At 39.9% G+C, this 21091-nt stretch overlaps 1 protein-coding gene across 1 annotated transcript in view; it reads left to right on the top strand.

Moving 5' to 3' along the window:
• Nucleotides 1–21091, top strand: part of atp9b (ATPase phospholipid transporting 9B) — a 340330-nt gene that overhangs the window by 137794 nt on the left and 181445 nt on the right. Inside the window, exon 8 of the mRNA XM_038810251.1 lies at nucleotides 8374–8468. Within this exon, the coding sequence (XP_038666179.1) occupies nucleotides 8374–8468 (95 nt within the window). The remainder of the gene's footprint in view (nucleotides 1–8373; nucleotides 8469–21091) is intronic.

The following is a 21091-nucleotide window of genomic DNA, read 5'->3' as shown; positions in this document are numbered from 1 at the left end:
AAGGGATACAGGAGTGTTTTCTCTCATGGGCAAAACATAATTAGAGGTCATCAATATAAGATAATCACGAAGAAATACAATAAGAGAATTCAGAAGAAACTTCTTCAGCCAAAGAATAGGCAAGAATATGAAACTCATTCCCTCAGGGAGGGGTTGAAAATAATGGGACAGATGCATTTAGGAGGAGGCTAGGCAAGCACTTGAGGGAGAAGACAATATAGTGACTATAGTAGATTAGATTAGATGAGATGAGATGGGAGAGGTTTGAGTGGAACCTCTACACTGGCATGGGCTGGTTGGGCCATATGACCTGTTCTATGCTGTATATCGTATGCAATCCCTATGGCTTCGCTATTCCAACCATTCACTGCCTGGCTTGGATTCTGTGCTGCTCAGAAACGAATATTCAATCTTGTTGCATGCCCTCTTCACACAGGCCTCCAGAGTCCTGTTAGAGGGTGCTGATCCTTTTGGGTGTGCAGTGCAAGCTTAACGAATGTTTGTCACTGATCACAAAATGCAGCTCGTCAAACCATTTTGTCAATTCAGGTAGACTTTAAAAAAAAAGGCATGGGGTCACATGATGTGAGAGCGGGAGCAGCTGCATTTGCATGAGCTCTCGCTCTGCTCATCTTTTAATCCTTTATTTGATCTGAGTGCACATTTCATAATTCTCCTTTTTTTGAGATATACGTCTTGCACTATGTCCCTGATTGGAGTTTTGCAGTGAGGAGCCGAGTTTAATCGTAGAGGATCCTTGATGGACCTTAGACTGTGGGAGTAGGTCTGGTTGGGGCCCAGCTTGCCGTGGCATTGCTGTTGGTGCACAGGGCCTTTGCCCCACCAGTGCCGTAGACATCCGAACAATGGCCGCCATTGAGAATGTTGTTCTGGATGAGGATCGCAGTTCTGTGATGCTGGTCTTTGGCACTCACTACCTTTGAGGAATTGTGAGGTACCCTTGGGAGAACGGTGGAGGCTCAGGAGAGAATCCATGTGTTCGATAGAGCACTTTCCCTGGTAAGGACTTGCCTTTGTTTTGTTGAGATAGTGATGTATATGTGTTGTCCGTTCTGATGGTTTTAGGAAGTAGGGGCCAGACATGGAGTGTCGGTGAGCAGTGAAGCAGTTGAGGTTTTTGAACAGTAAAGGAATTAAGGGTTGTGGTGAGCAGGCGGGTAAGTGGAGCTGAATCCCCAAGAAGACCAGCGTTGATCTTATTGAATGGCAGAACAGGCTTGAGGGGCCAGATGGCCTATTCCTGCTCTTGCTCCTATTTCTTCTGTTCTTGTGCGTCTGGTTCCTGATTGTGTGAAAATTGGCTGCCATTTGTTGCTAATCTTGATCTGGCGGATGGGCGTATCCAGCTCGACGGAGCACAGTGTACCTGGTCTTCGAGGCCTGGGGTCAGTGGACCCTCGACCACTTGCCTTATATTATCCTGCTCTTGTCATGAGTAGGACGTAGTGGGTCAGGAGTCTCCCCCCCCCTACAATTCTTCAATAATTCTGGATGTTCAGATCATGTACCCTGGGAAGAACTTGGATTCCTTCTGACTTTTCCTTAAGGTTGAAGTGGTTTTCTTTTGGGTCTTTTTTTTTTCTTTAGAGCTATTAGAATAGGCGGAATTTAATGGGTTTAGTCAATCCTTGACTGATTTGTTGAAGAGTGAGACTGTTTGGATGCCTCTAGATTGTTGAAGCCCTTCTGTCATTTGGGTAGGTTTTATGGGGGCAATAAGTGCCCTCTTCCAAATAAAAGTGATCTTGTATGGATTCCTCAGTGTCGTCTTTGTTGTGGTTGGGTTTTCCTTGTGCAAACGGTGTTTGTCACTCTGCTGAAACAGCACTGTTGTTTCCCTTGATATCCTCCTTGTGATGACATGCAGTGTGAGGCGGTGGCTAATATTCCTGGGTCAGCTTGGGCATTCTTCCCTTGGGGAAGTGAGCAGTGTGCTGTCTGGTGGTCTATGGGAAGTTTGCTTATTGCACGGGGGGTGGGGGAAGGGAAGAGAGATTTCCTCCCCCTTACCGTGAATCATTTTTGTGGTTTTGTTGTGGTGTTTGTTATAACTTAAAACCTTGTTAAATATACTTTTTGAAAAAAATAGGCACTGTTCAAAGAGAATTCTGATATCCTACCCACAAGTAGAATAATTTCTCATTCACATCATTGCTGTTTGTGCAAACCTTGGCTGCAAGTAAATATGACTGAGAATATGTCAAAAGTAATGAAGTGTCCACGAAGCATCTTGGATTTTGAGGATGTGAAAGACACTCTATAAATGCAAATTTATTTTAGCACTCCTTTCACATAGGCAGAAAAAGTATTTTCTGTTTCTAAATTGCAGTTTCATCACTAAATACCATTCCTTGGTGAAAACCATGTCCACATTTGACCAGTTATACCCTCCTCATTCGGAAGTGCGTTGCCGTGGAGGTGCTGGTTAGTAATTGCACAGGAGCTGATGAAAGCCTTTCGGGTCGGTTGAGCAGCTTTAAGCATCACCCCTGACATCTATCAAATGAAGTTTGCAAAGGGCAACAAATCCTGCCTTTTGGACTCGATTGACGGCGCACCTTCTCCCGCATGGTTTTAGTTTTTTTTCTGAATCCGATTGGTTTGCTCTCTCATACTCTGCTGACAGCTGTGCAGTAACCTCTCTTTCAAACCTTCCAGCACCTGTAGACATTGCATACAATTGCCACATCTCCTGGTAACTCAGTATTCCAAACAGCATGAACTCCAGGACAAATGCATTTGTGGAATGCTAAGACCTATAAACATGGGGCAGCAGAGTAGCATGGTGGTTAGCATAAATGCTTCACAGCTCCAGGGTCCCAGGTTCGATTCCCGGCTGGGTCACTGTCTGTGTGGAGTCTGCACGTCCTCCCCCTGTGTGCGTGGGTTTCCTCCGGGTGCTCCGGTTTCCTCCCACAGTCCAAAGATGTGCGGGTTAGGTGGATTGGCCATGCTAAATTGCCCGTAGAGTCCTAATAAAAGTAAGGTTAAGGAGGGGGTTACGGGTATAGGGTGGATACGTGGGTTTGAGTAGGGTGATCATGGCTCGGCACAACATTGAGGGCCGAAGGGCCTGTTCTGTGCTGTACTGTTCTATGTTCTATGTATTGTGCCTTTAAAAAACGAATGTGGATAAGCTTGCGTATATTTCAGCAGAACAAAAACCTCTGAATTTTGAAATAGTGAATTGGTCACTCGTGCCTTGGTAAACATTAGTTCATCTGAAACCACTCCTGTCAGTTATCTGACAACTGTGCAACTTCTTCCTGTTTCTTCTTAATTTCAGTATGATATTTTAAAATCAGTTGGTGATCATCTTCTGCTTAATGTAGACTACGCTTTTTTTTCATGATTTGATACACTGTGCACAAAGTCAAAAACAGTTTACATTATTAAAACACAGAGGCCTCCTGTATTTCAATATCCTTAAATTTCTGTTCTTAAATATTTTGTGTTGAAGATAACTAATATCACATCCTCAATTGGGGTTGTTCTGTGCTCTCTGGGGACAGACCTAGTGAGCCTAACACACCTGCCCCTGTGCATATAATGCCATGGAAACTGGGTCAGTCCAGAGGGTGGTAATGCACAGCTTCAAATCCTTGAAGTTCAGCTGACTTGATGATCGACCTGGCATATATCTTCAAATAGCTCTCACTACTTTCAGTATTTTATGTTAAAGGTATTATTGCACAGTATTATTGGAATAAGAATATCATGGATAGATTACTCGTTTCAGCGAGAATCCAACACCTTAGTGCCCTAGCCCTTCCCTTCAGTAGTGTTGGTTACCTGGATTTTGATGTGAGGGGAGGAGGTATACATTTTGCCATTCATCCAGCATCTAATTGGCCAGAGTTTGCCAGTGGAGATTTCTAGCTTTCAGACGTCTGATGCGAATGGTACAATCCCAGTTGATATAACTGGGTGGAAAGATCCCAGAATGGAACCATAGAATTCCTACAGCGCAGAAGGAAGCCATTCGGCCCAACAGGCCTGCTCCAACCATCTAAAGGAACATCCTACCAGACCCACTGCCCCACTCTGTTAGTTGTCATGATGGTTAGTTGTGGGTTCCGCTTCCTGTAGCCTCCTGCCATTTTCTTTACCAGTAAAGTTTATTGTTTTGTCTGCTGCTTTGTGATTTGTGGTCATTGAATATGAGGAAAGGCATAAATGTTTCAAATCTACTGTACCCATAACAATCATCCTCTCAAAATGAGAAGTGTACTTTTATTTTAGCTTCATGCAACTTCCCCAGTAGCTCTGTAAAATGTGTTCATGGGTCCACTAACGCACCAATCCCTGCTCCCAAACAAGAAGTCCTAACGCATAGTCAAATGAAAAGGAAAAACTGTAGATGTTGGACATCTTGAATTTAAAACAAAATCTGCAAATCCATGGTAGATTAAGCAGCATGAAGAGAAAATGTGGCCTGGGATGTTTTGGGTGTGCATCCTGCACCTATTGAAGGGAACGCTTTTGAACCTTCGTATCCTGTCATTTCTCCTAACAGACCGCAATGCATCGACTGTGTAATTCTCGGACTATTTGTTTTTAATGCTGAATTATAGTCTTTGCCTTTGGTGATTTCATGAAAATGACCCTTTTGCAAATCTAACTAATTTGAAGGGTAAATCAACAATGCCCTAGGGATCTGGTACAGAATTTTTGTACATTTCACTGTGCCCAAGAAATTAAATTTTCTTTGTGAAATGGAACACATTCAGACATAATAGATTAAGAAATGCATATCTCACATCATGCACTGATCAGGTGAATTGTATTAATAATAATCTTTATTGTCACAAGTAGGTTTACATTAACACTGCAATGAAGTTACTGTGAAAAGCCTCTAGTCGCCACATTCCGGCGCCTGTTCGGGTACACGGAGGGAGAATTCAGAATTTCCAATTCACCTAACAACACGTCTTTGGGACTTGTGGGAGGAAACCGGAGCACCCGGAGGAAACCTGTGCAGACTCCTCACAGACGGTGACCCAAGCTGGGAATTGATGCTGGGACCCTGGAGCTGTGAAACAACAGTGCTACCCACTATGCTACTGTGCCGCCCATTAGAAACATGTGGTCAAGCTGAGAGAGTGGTCATCGCAACACATGTTGGACGTTGGGGAATTCTGAAAATTGAAGCATTTTCTTAGAAGCCCCTTGATTCTGTCGGCAACTTTCTATAATCTGACAACCTGTGGAATATGTGCAAAAAAGTGAAATGATTTTTCCTGCAATTTGGGAATGACATTTCAGATTGAAGCATTAAGTACCACAAATGTCACCGTTGTCATGACAATCCCTGACTTGACATTCCTGTGTTGGCTGTTCGTAAAACAAAATATAGACACAGATAGAATGGTGGAATGTCTGGAGATAGTGCCAACAGTTGGTTCATCTGAGGTCAGTGATACTAATCATTCCTTTCCCCAAAATTAGCAATTTTTCTGGTTAAAGCCTTGTCAAAGATCATTAAAGGTGCTTGCGTGCAACCGTCCTGTAGCTGCAGGGTGGCAATGAGTGCCAAGTATTTTAACCATGTTACACCTAATGAAGGGAAAGGTTTTGGAGCTCTGCCATCTTAATGAGAGAAATGAATAGCACAGGAGAGATTCCTTTAAATAAAAATTTAGAGTGCCCAATTAATTTTTTTAAATTAAGGGGCAATTTAGTGTGACCAATCCACCTACCCTGCACATCTTTAGGTTGTGGGGGCGAAATCCACACAAACACTGGGAGAATGTGCAAACTCCACACGGACAGTGACCCAGAGCCGGGATCAAACCTGAGACCTTGGTGCCCTGAGGCAGCAGGGCTAACCCACTGTGCCACCATGCTGCCCTGACAGGAGAGATTCCTGTCACAAAGTCCTGCTGAGTATGCCGCTATGGAGCAACATGCATGTTGGCCAGAAAAGGTAGAAGGCCAGCTGTTGTAGGTGGAGAAATATGTCATTGGTCTTTTCTTCCACTGAGTTCTCTGCAATTGGGTACTGATATTTTCTTTTGGACAAGTTACAATTACAGAAATATTAATTCCACCCTGACTTGGTTTTTTGCTGCATGATGTATTATTGCTGGCTGCAACTGACACGGGTTATTTTTTGCACAATAAAGGAGTAGGAAGCTCCTAGGCATATTAAACATCACATCTGGTTCTGTTGTGCAAGGCTGTCGGTGTATGTGTTCCCCTGTCACAGTTGCTACTTGTGTGTTATGAACTTCTTGCTGCAGCCAGAGCCACTGTTAGGTCTTTAATTTAGGGACAGTGTACACTGTCTTTTTGTGCACAGAGGCACAACGGCACACATGCCCCTGATGTGTGTCAATTGTCTTGTTCCCGTGTTGCATCATGCATACCTGTGGTACAGAATGTCACCTCACGGTTTGTGTGGTGTGTTGGAATTCTTCCCCTATGTCTACATCTACTATCCCATACGGTTTAAGCTAACCTAATCTGCGACATCTCTGGTAGCTGCCACATAGTCAATGGCAAAACTACAGTTTGGAGAAGTAGCGCTCCCTTAGATCACATGTGAGAGATGGTTGTTCGACTTCACTGCACGACCCACCTATTTTGCAATGTCATGTCCGAGGAGACAAGTGACTGCTCAATATGGGTTTGCAACTTACCATCCTTCATGTAAAAGCAAATCATTGAGGGTTGTATTCTCAGTTTTTTTTTAAATAAAAGGGAAATTGTTTACTTTACCACTTGATCACTGGAGATCTGTTTTTCTCTAAGTTGTATTTACTTCAAATGGTGTTGGTGATAATTGATACATTTGTGTACTGTTCCTTCGATGTGACTGACTGGATTCCTCTTGACTGTTGAGGATCAATGGTGCAGTTTGAAGACCAAAGCATGCTTATCCACTCGGCTACTTGACACTGCATCCACCATTCTTATTTGTGCTTTTTCTCATATTTATGGTCATGCCTGCTGTATGTATAAACCGGGGCCAGTTTAACTTAGTTGTCTGGACAGCTGGTTTGTGATGCAGAGCAAGGCCAAAATTCCCGAACTGGCTGAGGTTATTCGAGAAGGCCCCGCCTTCTCAATCTTGTCCCTCGCCTGAGGTGTGGTGACCCTCTGGGTAAATCACCACCAGTCAGCTCTTCTTCGTCTGGGACTATGGCGACTTTGCTAGAATGTATATTTAATAAACCATGTGACCTAGCCTTGATCTGACCTTCAAACTTCACGCTTTTGACACTTACCTTTAATAAATCAGCCACAACTACCTCACAAGAAGTCAATTATTTATTATGCAGTCTGTTGTATGTTGTGCAATTATGCATTTGCTGTTCCTTTAGACACAGTTCTTCCATACCTCCTATAGGTCCTCTTGAGTGGTAGAGATGGTGTTGGTTTTATCTGGTATATATTCCCATGCCTTCTCCACCAAAAAATGTGTTCTGTTCTCCATTAATGTGTTTAAAAGCACGCAAGGCTTCATCAGCCTTTTCTCTGATGTTCAAACATTTTCTCCACAATTGCCCAAGAGGAATGTTAGGCCCCCAGCCATCCAAAAAGGTCGTTTGAGTAGTAATGAAATTCTGTTTTTGCATATATGTTGGCATGGCAGTTCGGGAAAAACAGCTTCTAAGCTTGTTTCATATACACAAAAGGATACAACATGTATCCAGTCATGTGGGATAATAAGGGGGTTTCGCAAAATGCATTTTGGAAATGGACATAAGGAAACTGAGGTTAGGAAGATTCTGCTGAAAGAACTGGTAATTCTAATATAGCCAACATAAAATCAGTAACGAATGGATGTTATTACATTGCCATTGGTAAATAGTATGAATACCGTTTGTAATGAAAGACTGAGTGTTAAAATAGCAGCAAGAGATGCAATTTAAAATACACCCAGTTAGAGTAGCAGAAAACGGGTGGCACAGTGGTTAGCACTGCTGCCTCAGCATCAGGAACCAGGGTTCAGTTCCAGCCTTGGGTGACTCTGTGTGTAGTGTGGATGTTCTCCTTGTGTATGTGTGGGCTTCCTCCGGGTTTTCTGGATTCTTCCCACAGTCCAGGTTAGGTGCATTTGCCATTATCAATGTGCGGGGTTATGGGGGTAGGGTGGGGGAGGGGCCTAGGTTGTGTGCTCTTTCGGAGGGTAGGTGCAGACTCGATGGGCCAAATTTCCTCCTGCACTGTAGGGATTTTGTGGAAACCATAAAATGGTTGGTTCTAAGACAGCGGATTGTTGAGGATTGAATGGAGTAAAATTTAGTTATCTAATTACTCAAGTCTGAGAAATTGATGTGATAAAACACAATTCTCTCTGCTAACAGGTGATCAGAAATATCTAAGTTAATCTGTTTGTTTTTCAAGGTGCATGTTTCATCCGTACTGATCAACTGGATGGTGAGACAGACTGGAAGCTCAGGGTAGCTGTTTGCTGTACGCAGAGATTGCCAGCTTTGGGTGTAAGTACAGTACTTGCATTATTTGTTTCCCATCAGTAAGGCCTGCTTTTGCAGCAGTTTCTTTTAACATTGTACTTAGTAGCACAATTAGTATGTTGAAAAACAAGCTATCTGCTGTTCTATTACACTGTTCTCGACTGTGGGTTACACTGGCTGGATTAAGGTCTGTGACTGTGCTGTACAACTTTGTACCAAACTTTCCTGAAACACAATTTTGCAAGAAAACCTGAACCACAGCTACAGAGTGCATGGTGCCAGCAATGTCATTGCATTCTGGTAGAACGGATTAGTGAAGAGGAATCTTGGTGTTAAATTCTGTATGGTAGACTTTGCCAGAATTTAGGCTGACCTTTCAGTCCAGTGTTCAGGGACTGCTCCAATCTTGAAGGCTTTAGAGTTTGATGAGCTTTGCCACCTCTTTTGCAGGCTACTGCACATTCAGCCAAAACAATACAACGGTGTAATTAATTACCAGTAGCTCACCTGACGAGCAATTAGTTTGTATATAGGCAGCAAGATTATCATGGCACAGCAGTACCAAACACAACCCTCATCCTGATTTAATCGAGGTTCCAATCTGATGGCTAGGTTGAGTTAATGGAAGTGTTTATAACTTTATGCAATAACAATAATGTGGTGGGAGGAGCTCCTTTCTTGTATTTAACATGCTTCCCAGATACAGTAAGGGTAGAATTCCACTCTGAGATTGAAGAGGTATCGTAAGATCCTGAGGATAATGGAAGCGATGATATTAGAATCAAACGTTTTATTGGAGTGTAGACATTGGTGGATCTGGCAGGGACAGTTGGTGATCAAAGATGCATTACTTGAAGTAAGCAGACCAGCTGATGTGTAGCCTGAATACAAACATAAAAATGGTATTCACATTGTGGAGCCTATCTTTTGCAAAACACATATGGTTAACTGATTAAAATCATGCATTAAAAGCATTTTATGGTCCAGCTGTTTGAAATTCCAGTTAATATGTGCTTTACAATCTGCACTGATAAGGAGCAATTTGTCCTTCATTATGTTAACCAAAACTGCATAATAATGCAAACAAATCCGAAAGGGTAAATTCTTGCCTTATTTGCTAATCCAGAAGTCGAGTAATTGTTTATATTTTAAACATTTAATTTTCGTTGATATAGTGCAAAGAACACATAGATGTGCAAATACCAGTTTCTGTTAACATCCTCTTTATAATTGCATGGAAGAAATCAAAATTAATATCATAAACAACCAGCAGGATACACACTTTATTCCATGCTTGAGGCATCTGAATTATGCGGTATTGAGTTTCTGCTTATAAGCAGCTTTAAGTTGTATAAGGCATTGTAGCCACAGTGTGCCAGCTATCTTGTTTTAAAACTAGATTGCAACATTAACTAAATGTTTTTGGTGTAAGATGGAAGTACATGATGCATTAGTTGCAAAGATAGATTCGGAAGGGGAACCAAACCAATCAAAAATGTCCAGTTAGTGTTAAATCAAAGATGCCTAATTGAATCTACTTGTTGTTTTGTACTGACCCATCTCATTTGCACATTCTCAAAGAATTTGTTGCCTTGTTAATGCATAATTGACATTTCTCCATTTGTGATTTTTCATTTAAAAAAAAATAAAATAAAATATGGTGCGTTACTTTAAAATCAACTATTCAATTCTGCGACCCTTCTGAGGTACACTTGGTTTTCTTCTCATGGTCGAGTCTGTCAGAACAGCCAGTAACGATTCAGTGAAAATGATACTTGAATGGGATTTTGCTGTAGTGCTTTTTCTCTCAAATTGCTATTTGCAGACTGTGTGATTACCTGTTGAGGTAATGCTAAAACTGCTTATTCTCGACGTGCACAAAGCTGGGTAAAGTGAACCTTGTTTTATTGCAACTAGCACTTAATATGGGAATTTAGTTCAAACCATGCAGTTTGGGATGTACCTGTGATTTAAAGAGAAACAATAGATGGACAAGTGCTGAAAACTTGAGCAGTCTTGAGTGTTGTCAGTTTTAACGAGATGCTTTGAGGTGGAATTGCTCCTTAGAGGCATTTAGCTCCAAAGTGCATTTAATTATGTAAATTTAGAATCAGTTATGCCACAATAGTCTTTTCGGCCCATCGAGTCCATGCTAGCTGTCTGTAAAACAGTGCAGTCGGACTTATTCCTCCCATCCATCCTCGGTTTATTTCCCTCAAGTGCCTCTCCAGTCTCCTTTTGAAATCATTGATGGTCTCTGCTTTCACCGCCCTCGTGGCCAATTTTTTGTTATGTACTTGAGCTATTAATATGTTAAGATACTGAGATTTTCACCTTCTGTGCAATTTTGAATAAGTTTGTGTTACGAAACCTCGTGGGCATCTTCTGATCAAATTCCCATTCTTGAAATGTTTAAACTGATGTGTGGACCTATATGAAATTGAATTTTTCCTATATTTGTGCCTTTACTTTCAGATTGTTTTGGAAATTGTATCAGTCTTGCCCCTTTCCCTTAAATTTCTACTGTTAAAATTTAGTGATTTTTCCCAGTCAAACCATTCATTATTAACACTGAATCCATGTAAAAAGGGTTTTTAAATATGTAGAGAAACTGCAACAATAATAACTTGCATTTATATAGCACCATTAATGTAGAGAAAATCCTAAGACACTTTAGAAGCAGATCAGACAAAAATAAACTGTGCTCTTCAGGAGGGGTTGTTAAGGGGTTTGACTGAAGCTTTTTGTCACTGCTTTAAAAGGAGGTAAAACCATGATAAATTGTCACCAAATCCAAGCTTCACTGGAATACATATTACCATCCTCTCCGACCTGCATTCAACACACAAACCTGAAAAACTTAAAAGTAGGTGCTTATCGACTGATTTTAAATAGTCTTTCCAACTGTATTGAGTCCCTTAATCTGTCTCTTTTGGCTTTGTAAACATCTAATCTATAAAGTTCTTCCGTTATATACAAGATTAAGTTAGACACGCTACCCCGATCGTGCAACGAATATAACGGTGAGGATGGTAGCACTCGTCGTTACTATGGAGTAAATCAGACCGCGACTTCTGGAAGAAGCATACACACAATTAAGTGTGGAAATCCAGGGGTTGCAGTCTGAATTACCCTCCTTCTCTGCAGGCTGCACTATAAAAGAAACTGGCCAATAGACGTGACATTGAAATCATTGCAAGAGCCATGAAATTGTGGTATTTTTCTGTCATGTTTAATGGGTAAAATGTAGGACCGGTGAACTCGGGAGTAAATGTATTTTCAATGGCACAGTTAGTCATAATTGATGCCAAAAATTAATGTTGGTGCTCTGAAAAATTAATTTTACAGACCGAGCTTCATTTAGAATTTAGTTTTGCAGATTCAAAATATTTTTATATTTTGACTTTGTCTCAACCCTATCTATTTATCTCATCTGCCTTTCCCAATCTTTACTTTGCCTTCTGTACATGAGTCAAACCTAATTTATACTTCCTGGTTTAGAAACTGCACGTCTCATTGAGGAATCTTCAATCTGATTGAAGAGCCTTGTTGCTTGGCCTGTTTATGGATGCCAGAGATCTGCTGTCGAGGGTGCAGCACTGAATCAGATGCCAGATGACAGCAAGTCTGTGCTAAAGCCGACAAAAAACTCTTGTGGGCAGCTGTCAACTTAATGTATGGCAAGCACCGTTCCTTTACCTCTGAGTGCAAAATCCAGACCATTGAAGCCTGTTATTTCAGAAATTCTACCTTCATGCTCTTTGGTATTATTACCGTTGGCCAATTTGCAGGAATGGAGATTCATAAATAAATTGTATTGAGCAACGTAAAACCTGAATTTATAATTGAAATCCTTCAAAAGAAAATCATCTGCAGCTGCTTTATATTACTAAAGTCCATATTTTAGTGCCGCTTCATCTGAAATGTTTAGTTTCACATTTAACATCTTGTTTCATTTTAAAACTTTTTGTGAGCAGTATTGTTCTGTTTTCTCTATTCCCTCCTCCTTTCGCAACGTATATCACTCTTTTTACTCACCTGGTTTGACATTCCAATGCAACCTACAGATAGCTATTTACCTTATCAGAAGGTGCTAAGCACCACCCCACTTATCTCATTCATGATTCCTCCCACCCTTCATGCTGGTAAGCATGCGGTTTCTGGTCAGCGCTTCCCCACTTGTCACTCCTCCGATCAGGAACTAAGGTTACTCCCAGTTAGTACAAAACCATTGTCGATCTCTGCTCAAAATAAATGTCTTGATCTCATCTGAGAGCTCTATCATTCAACATGATGCCTGATATAATTACAGATGCCATGCTTTGACCTCTTTTTATGAGTTTGTTAACCTTAAATACAGATTTGTAGAGCTCCACTTTGTGCTTTTTACTATTAGTGGTGCACATTAATATGGCAGACTTGCAGATGTTTGTAATTGATGCTGTTATGAACGCTGTTCAGATGATGGGAAGGGAGAAAAACTACAACTTTGAAGAATTCTTATTTCCAATAAAGTGTCAACAATGCCAGACACATTTTATTGTATGCTACACCAAACATTTTTCTGTGAAAAAGGTATGGTTATACCGTCCCAATTTATGTTGGTAACACTATATGTTTTGCAAATCTTTTGTGTTGAACATGTCACTTGCAGATCATGGTTTGAAACTTTGTGCATATTTTTTAATGTTTACCTGCTACAGATTTAATGTTACACTTGGTGCAGCACCCAATGTATTTGCCTGGCATCATTGGCACTTCAGTGCAAATCAGAATTCTTCAAGGTTGTAACTTTTGTCTCTTCCTGCAGCATTCATAACAATATTAATTGCAAACATTTGTATATTAATGTGCACCACCAACCGTTTCACACTAAATTAGTAACACACCAATTGATTAATAAGGCATATGACTTGTTTGGTTGTTATGAGGATGGCATATTGCGTGTGAATATATTGACGCCTATTATGACGTTGTACCAAACAGATTCCAGACATACTGAGCTCCAATATTGTGAAGTTATCTTAAAATAAATAAATTTTAACACACTCTCACTACCTGAAGAATCCACTGTGTATTTATTGCAATGCTTTCCATGTGCCCGTAAATATTTTTTAAAACTTTGATGCACTTCATGCTGCTCCTATATATGCACAGCTAGCTACCTTATCAGCTAGTTGTTACTAGTGGGATGTTCTCCCACAATTTTGGGATTCTGGGCGATTGCATGCTAACTCGAGCTCTGAAGTAAGGATGCTTTATTTTTGTTTAGATTTTGACTTTTTTTTTTGCAATGCATATTCAGTGTTTTGGAAAAAGCCTGAGATCTGTCGATTGGCTTTTGTCTTAGAAATGCACTGCAATTTTTCCTATAATGGAAATGCTATTCTTTTAAATAGGGTACCAATGATTTCATCCACCCCTACACCCTATTTTAATGTGAAGAAGCACCATCATTTAGGATAGAATCTGTTTATTTTATTCCATTGGATTATGTTATAGAGCTGTCATTAATAACAATAAACGTGAAATCTTTCTAACACATAATTATCAAATGAGGGCTTCGAACTATACAGACCTGGCATTTTGAAATTTCCGCCAGCTGCTCTTTTTATATATTTGTACAATAACTTTTAAAGTTTGAAATTCCAAATAATTAACTGGCTGTTCAATGGGAAGTACAACACCGAAATTAATTGCTTGAATCTTTCACTGGTGTTCCAAGTATTGTATTTAAAACAAAAACTTAAGTGACGGGATTCACATGTTCCCACATCAGGCTTGAAAATAATACCAATAAAAAAAATGGAATCCTGTTGTGTTTGTAAGAATTATTATGTGCATTTCAGTAAGTGTTATTTTAAAATAGATTTCTGCACTGCAGTTTTGGATGGTATATTAAGGGACCTACGGTGTGATAATGCGATCACTATTTTGCAAATAGGAGTAGCCATTATGTCACTACAAAACGTTAAATAAAATAGCAGAGTGAATACTATTTAAGGACAAATATCTAGTAACGAATATCTGGAGCTCTGAAGAAAAGTCATGTGGACTCTTAGTCCTGATTCTCTCCACACAGATGCTGCCAGCCATGGAGTTTTTCAGCATTTTCTGCTAATATTTATATTATATAAGCTTTTAAACCCTTACTGCTTTGCCATTTACATTTTAAGGAACGAGGTGTAACCATGGTGAATGCTTATAATAATTTCTACAGTTTAAGTATTTCATTTTTCAATTAAGATTATTGCTACTTATGAAATATTTAATATTTTTCCCTTTATGGTTTTTTTCTACACAAATAGTGTGGAAGCAAGATTTGAATCTCAATGCAAGCAAATTAGTAACATGCCCATTTATGTGTGACCTGATATTACAATCTGAATGCGCTTAATATATGCAGCTGTTGATATATAGAATTTTGCTAATGTTTCATTCTATATTTTAGGAAAATTTCTTGAATCAGAAATGAGTTAGCAACTTTTGAGAATTGTTATACGTAGTCATTGACCGAGTGCTGTAAGTTGACAGAAATAAGGAGACCTAAAACATCTGAAGTCATGTTGGTTTATTATAGTTAATTGATTTGCCTTGTACTTTATTCAGTTTAATCAAGTTATTTAACTGGTGGTTTTGCTAAAAAATGGTTTTATATTTTCAGCTCCTAAAGTAAACATGCATTCTTAACTGGTTTCCAAGATTTTACGGTCCAAGAATAAATAATTTCATCAGTTGCAAATATTTGTAAACGCAACAAAAAATTGTGAAAACCCGTAATTAATTTGTGCGTTGGAAAATATGTCCTGGGAGAGAGTGCAAGATGATGGAAAAAAATTGTTGTCATTATTAACAGTTTCTGTATAAATTTAGCAATTCAAGATTTTGTAGAAGTATTTTGTCTGGCATACCAGCTAAATAAAATACTACAATTAAATTTGTAACTTACAAACTAAACGTCTTCATGCATCAGTTTTTGTTTTTGGGTGACATCAGCAAACAATGTTAATTATAAGATGAAGTTATGAAGCCATTGTGTATATATATATATATATATATATATATATATATTATATATGAAATGTAGCATCATTGAATACTGAGTTTCTAAATGGAGAGTAAAAAGTTAATAGGCTTGCATTCAGTTACGGCGATTGAATTGGAGCCACTTAAGAAATGGAAATGTGAGCATTTAGTCATTTTTGGCTGTAAGATAATATCATTAGCAAAGGAGAAGATATCTACTTTTATGAACTATTGAGAAATATGATCTAAATTGCAGAAATTAAAATGTAAACTGAGCCCACTTTAAAGTTGGCGCTGATTACAATTTGCAAAGTGATGTTGTTAGCTTGAGACAAGTAAAATTTGCCTAATGTAACTAGTATCTGTTTATTGCATGCAGAATTATAGTTTTAGGTGGAATTGAGCTGCATTTGAAGGATAAAGATGTTGTCTCAAACCCTCAGACTGAGCTTAGTGCTTCATAGTAATTACTTAAACCCTAAGCCTCATTTTATTGTACTTGGATACATTTTTCAATTCAACACTTCATTCAAAATTTGCATTGCTAATGAATAATAAAGTTTGCAGAGCCGGGTGACCAACGTACTGAATCAGTAAAAGCATGTCAACTCATAATTCTGTACTGAACATAAATGTTTTGCAGTGTCATGGATCTGCTCCGATGGCAATTTAGATTTTTTTGTAACTTGCCAATCTGGAAGTTGTCTCATTTGTATTGCAATGAATAAAATTGAAGATTACAAATATTTGAGGTGTACTGATCATGGTACCACAGTTCTCTGACTGATGAAGAATGTTATAAGGTTAATACTTTTATTTTGCAAAATTTGGCTAACTCCATGGTTAGTAAGTTAATATCACAGCGTGTTTTGAAATGTCCTGAGTGTGCGCAATTATTTAAAACAAGTTTGTTCCGAAGGAGCTAGCAATTTAAACACCTAAATCCCTAAATAATGAATTGAAGAACACAGCAGTCCCAGCTAAACCTGGGTTTCAGTTAATGGACTGCTCAGTTATGGATCTGTGGCGGAAATCATTCATTCCTACTTTATCCGTCCATATGAACAGTATTGTTCAAACAAAAAATTGCACTGTTTGAAGCTCGGAGCTGAATAGCTTAGATTATTTCCTGGAATAAATATTTTCTATCCATTTCAGCTTTGTTAGTTGCCTAATGTTTGAACAAAAAAATGACGTGCTGGAGGAGTACTTAAATAAATTAAAAACCATGTTACTGGAAAAGCTTCTGTGAAAGTTCAGTTGAAACGATTTATGTATATATAATGCCACCTACTGGGCTAATGTCAAAACAGCGTGAATGTGTGTGCCACAGGTAGTTGCAATGTTCCAAATGTTACAATTTTATATAATACATTGTTTAAAAGTTGACAAAAGTTGCATTCAAAGTTCGTCTTGCTTTGCCCTTTTCTGCCAATACATGTGTGGTTAATATCTAATGAGGATGGAAGATTAACTGACTTTGCATGGAGGAGTCCAGAGTTCAAATGTGCCAGTAACAAATCTTTTGAAGTTGCTTAAGTTCCGAGTGATGTATCTTAAAGGAGAGTGGTTGCATTCTTAATGCAAGTACAAATGGGAGGTATCTGTGTATCGCATGGCAATTCAATAATCGATGGAGAAACATGGTGCTTGTACCTGTCAATCATCTCTGATTTTTTACATCTGTCTGAGGAAATAGATTGTGGGTGCTTATGTTGACATCAGCTGTCAGTGCCATCATTTGCAGCCAGATCCATTTGTGACATCCTGAATAAATAAATCTGTAAACCTTTAGAGCTTTTCTTAAGGACTAGATGATAGCACCAAAGATGATAGTTCAGATTTTGTTGTCGTTCCAAGCCACTTAATGCGATCAGAGAATTAAAATTTCAACAAGTTATTGAAGATCGCTGTTATGTTGAGGACTCCGGCACCAAGGTTAGGTTTCTTGTGGTTTCACAGTCATTTCTAGGGCAGGGCATTTTCTGGCACCAAGCCTAGTCCAGGACGTTTTCTTCATCCTGTGGATTCAGCTGAATTTATTACTTGAATCTGAGGTCACTGTAATTTGCAATGATTGGGGTTGACATGATTTATAATTTTTTTTTGAAAATCTATACAGTGGTAAACAGTGGCATTTACATTTAATTATTGCCATTGAGCTGAATCGTTTTATTTGTCATGGACCTCATGTTATGATTAAGGACACAATTTAATGAAAGGTAGCCATGATTATTGGTGCTTTTTAAAAGGTTACGATAAATGGTAATTTGGATATGATTTGCAGAAACATCCTTTCACATGCTTGTTTCAGTAGAAGGATGACTTGAACTAAAATGGTCACTGACGGTGTTATAAATGAAGTGTAATGAACATTTGAATTAGGAGCAGAAGTAGACCATTCAGCCCCTCGAGCTTGCTCTGCTATTTAATAGGATCATTGCTGATCTGTTTGTGTTTCGAAGTCCGCATTCCAATTTATATCGTAGAATTCCTACAGTACAGATGGAGCCCATTCGGCCCATCGGGTCTACACCAACCCTCTGAAAGAGCACCCAACCTATCCCCATTCCCCTGCCCTATCACTGCAACCCCACCTAACCTGCACATCCCTGGACACTAACGGGCAATATAACATGGCCAATCCACCTAACCTGCACATCTTTGGACTGAGAGGAAACCGGAGCACCTGGAGGAAGCCTCGCAGACATGGGGAGAAAGTGCAAACGCCGGACAGTCACCCAAGACCGGAATTGAACCTGGGTCCTAGGCGCTGTGACGCAGCAGTGCTAACTACAGTGTCACCATACCCCCAATAAGCTTTGATTCCCTTGCCTAACCAGAATCCATCTACCTCTGCCTTTAAAAATATTCAATGACCCTACCTCCACTGCTTTCTGCACTGCAGAGAGTTCCAAAGTCGCAACCCCCTGCGAGAGAGAATTTCTTGCCACGGGAGGTGGTGTAGCTCTGTTATTTAAGGGTGACATCCGGGCAATAGTAAGGGATGACATCGGTGCTATGGAGGATAAGGTTGAATCCATTTGGGTGGAAATCAGAAATAGTAAAGCGAAAAAGTCACTGATAGGAGTCCTCTATAGACCACCAAATAGTAACATTATGGTGGGGTAGGCAATAAACAAAGAAATAACTGATTCATGTAGAAATGGTACAGCAGTTATCATGGGGGATTTTAATCTACATGTCGATTGGTTTAACTAGGTCGGTCAAGGCAGTCTTGAGGAGGAGTTTATAGAATATTTCCTAGAACAGTATGTAATGGAACCTACAAGGGAACAAGCGCTCCTAGATCTGGTCCTGTGTTAAGAGACAGGATTGATTAATGATCTCATCGTTAGGGATCCTCTCGGAATGAGCGATCACAATACGGTGGAATTTAAAATACAGATGGAGGATGAGAAGGTAAAATCAAACACTAGTGTTTTGTGCTTAAACAAAGGAGATTACAATGGGATGAGAAAAACTAGCTAAGGTAGACTGGGAGCAAAGACATTATAGTGAAGCAGTTGAGGAACAGTGGTGAACCTTCCAAGCAATATTTTTTCACAGTGCTCAGCAAAGGTTTATACCAACAAAAAGGAAGAACGGTAGAAAGAGGGAAAATCGACCGTGGCTATCTAAGTAATTAAGGGAGAGTATCAAATTGAAGGAAAAAGCATTCAAAGCTGGAGGGTGTACAGAGGAGATTCACTAGGTTAATCCCAGAGCTGAAGGGGTTGGATTACGAGGAGAGGTTGAGTAGACTGGGATTGTACTCGTTGGAATGTAGAAGGATGAGGGGGGGAATCTTATAGAAACATATAAAATTATGAAGGGAATAGATAGGATAGATGCGGGCAGGTTGTTTCCACTGGCGGGAGAAAGCAGAACTAGGGGGCATAGCCTCAAAATAAGGGGAAGTAGTTTTAGGACTGAGTTTAGGAGGAACTTCTTCACCCAAAGGGTTGTGAATCTATGGAATTCCTTGCCCAGTGAAGCAGTTGAGACTCCTTCATTAAATGTTTTTAAGATAGAGATAGTTTTTTTTGAAGAATAAAGGGATTAAGGGTTATGGTGTTCGGGCCGGAAAGTGGAGTTGAGTCCACAAAAGATCAGCCATGATCTCATTGAATGGCGGAGCAAGCTCGCGGGGCCAGATGGTCTACTCCTGCTCCTAGTTCTTATGTTCATCTTGTCAAGACCATTTAGGGTCTTGTATACTTCAATCAAGTCACCCCTCCATTCTTCGAAATTCCAGTAGAAATGAGTTTAGTTTGTCCAACCTTTCCTCATAAGACAACTCGCTCATTCCAGGTATCAATCTAGTAACTCGCCACTAGCCGCCGCCTCCAACCCATTTGTATCCTACTTAAATAAGGAGACCAAAATCGCGCATAGTATTCAAGATGTGATCTAACCAGTAGCTGAAGCATGGCATCTTTTTATGTTCGATTCCCCTCATAATAAAGCATAGCATTGGCTAATTTTTGTTCCTGTTAAGGTTGCATTGTACGAAACAATCTTTTCATCCGAGGATCGTTCGAATCCACCCTCCCTCTCTCCCCTGTCTCCCCATACAACAGCATAAATCAAAGTCACACCACTGTAAAACAGCAACTATTTGCAGCAGTTACTGTGCTGTGCTCTTGGCTCCATAAGTAGCTGAAATCTTAATTGAAATACATGCCTCTGCATTGTATTTGGCTTTCAGTTGGGCTTGCACACTTCATTTGCAAGTTGTTGCGATGCAACAGCATTTACTGGAACGTGGATCAGGCTTAAACTTGTCTTAACGTGCACTTCCAACCGGGATTGCTCATCTTTTTATTTCATGACTGTTATGGCCTCCCACCAATCCTTCAACTTCAGAAGGCTGCAAATAACTTGGCTGTCGGTACCCTGTCCTGTGATGTAGCTATCACTGACAGGAGCAGGAGTCTAGTTTTACTTTGCAATTCTAACTTAAAACCAATTGACTAGAAAAATTATAGGCCTTCCTCTTCCCTACCACACTGGGGAGAGATGACAACAAAATTGGTCTAAGAGAAGAGGGAGGTGGAGATGTGCACTTTCTGATAAGAATTTGGGATAATGGGGCATAGATAGCTGAAGGTGGGAGATGTTCAAGGGTTGGAGTTAGAGGAACAGAGTTTCACTTGGCAGGTGGGGGTGTTTTTGGGAGTTGCACAACTGGAAGAGATAAAGATGAGGCCATGAGATGATTTAGATGCAAGAATGCGAATTTTACATTGGAGATCTTGATGACCTCGATCCGCTAAAGGGTTCTGGTGTGGGCTAGTATACTGGCAGCAAAGTTTGGGATTAGCTGAAGCTCACAGAAAATGGATTGGCTGCTGTTGTGTTATGCTGCTTCGTCTAGCGTAAGCTGCTTCCTTGATGTATGCTTTGACAAAGGAAGCTCCAGACTATGAAATGAGTTGAACTATTAACACAGTTCTTAAATGAGTTTGTCACTCTGCTAATCTAGCTGTAGTAACTCAGTCTACCTTTACCAGCTTGTTCTAAGCCACGTGCTGGGTGTGATGCTGTTGATTAGCCCTGATGTACCCTCTAGATGTCTGTCTGTGGAAAGAGGCAGAGCATGTGTGTCCTGTTCTTTT

The sequence above is a fragment of the Scyliorhinus canicula genome, chromosome 10, assembly GCF_902713615.1.
Source record: "Scyliorhinus canicula chromosome 10, sScyCan1.1, whole genome shotgun sequence".
NCBI classification, from domain to species: Eukaryota; Metazoa; Chordata; class Chondrichthyes; order Carcharhiniformes; family Scyliorhinidae; genus Scyliorhinus; species Scyliorhinus canicula.
The sequence above is the reverse complement of the archived record's forward strand: the minus strand, read 5'-3'. Positions and strand labels throughout refer to the sequence as shown.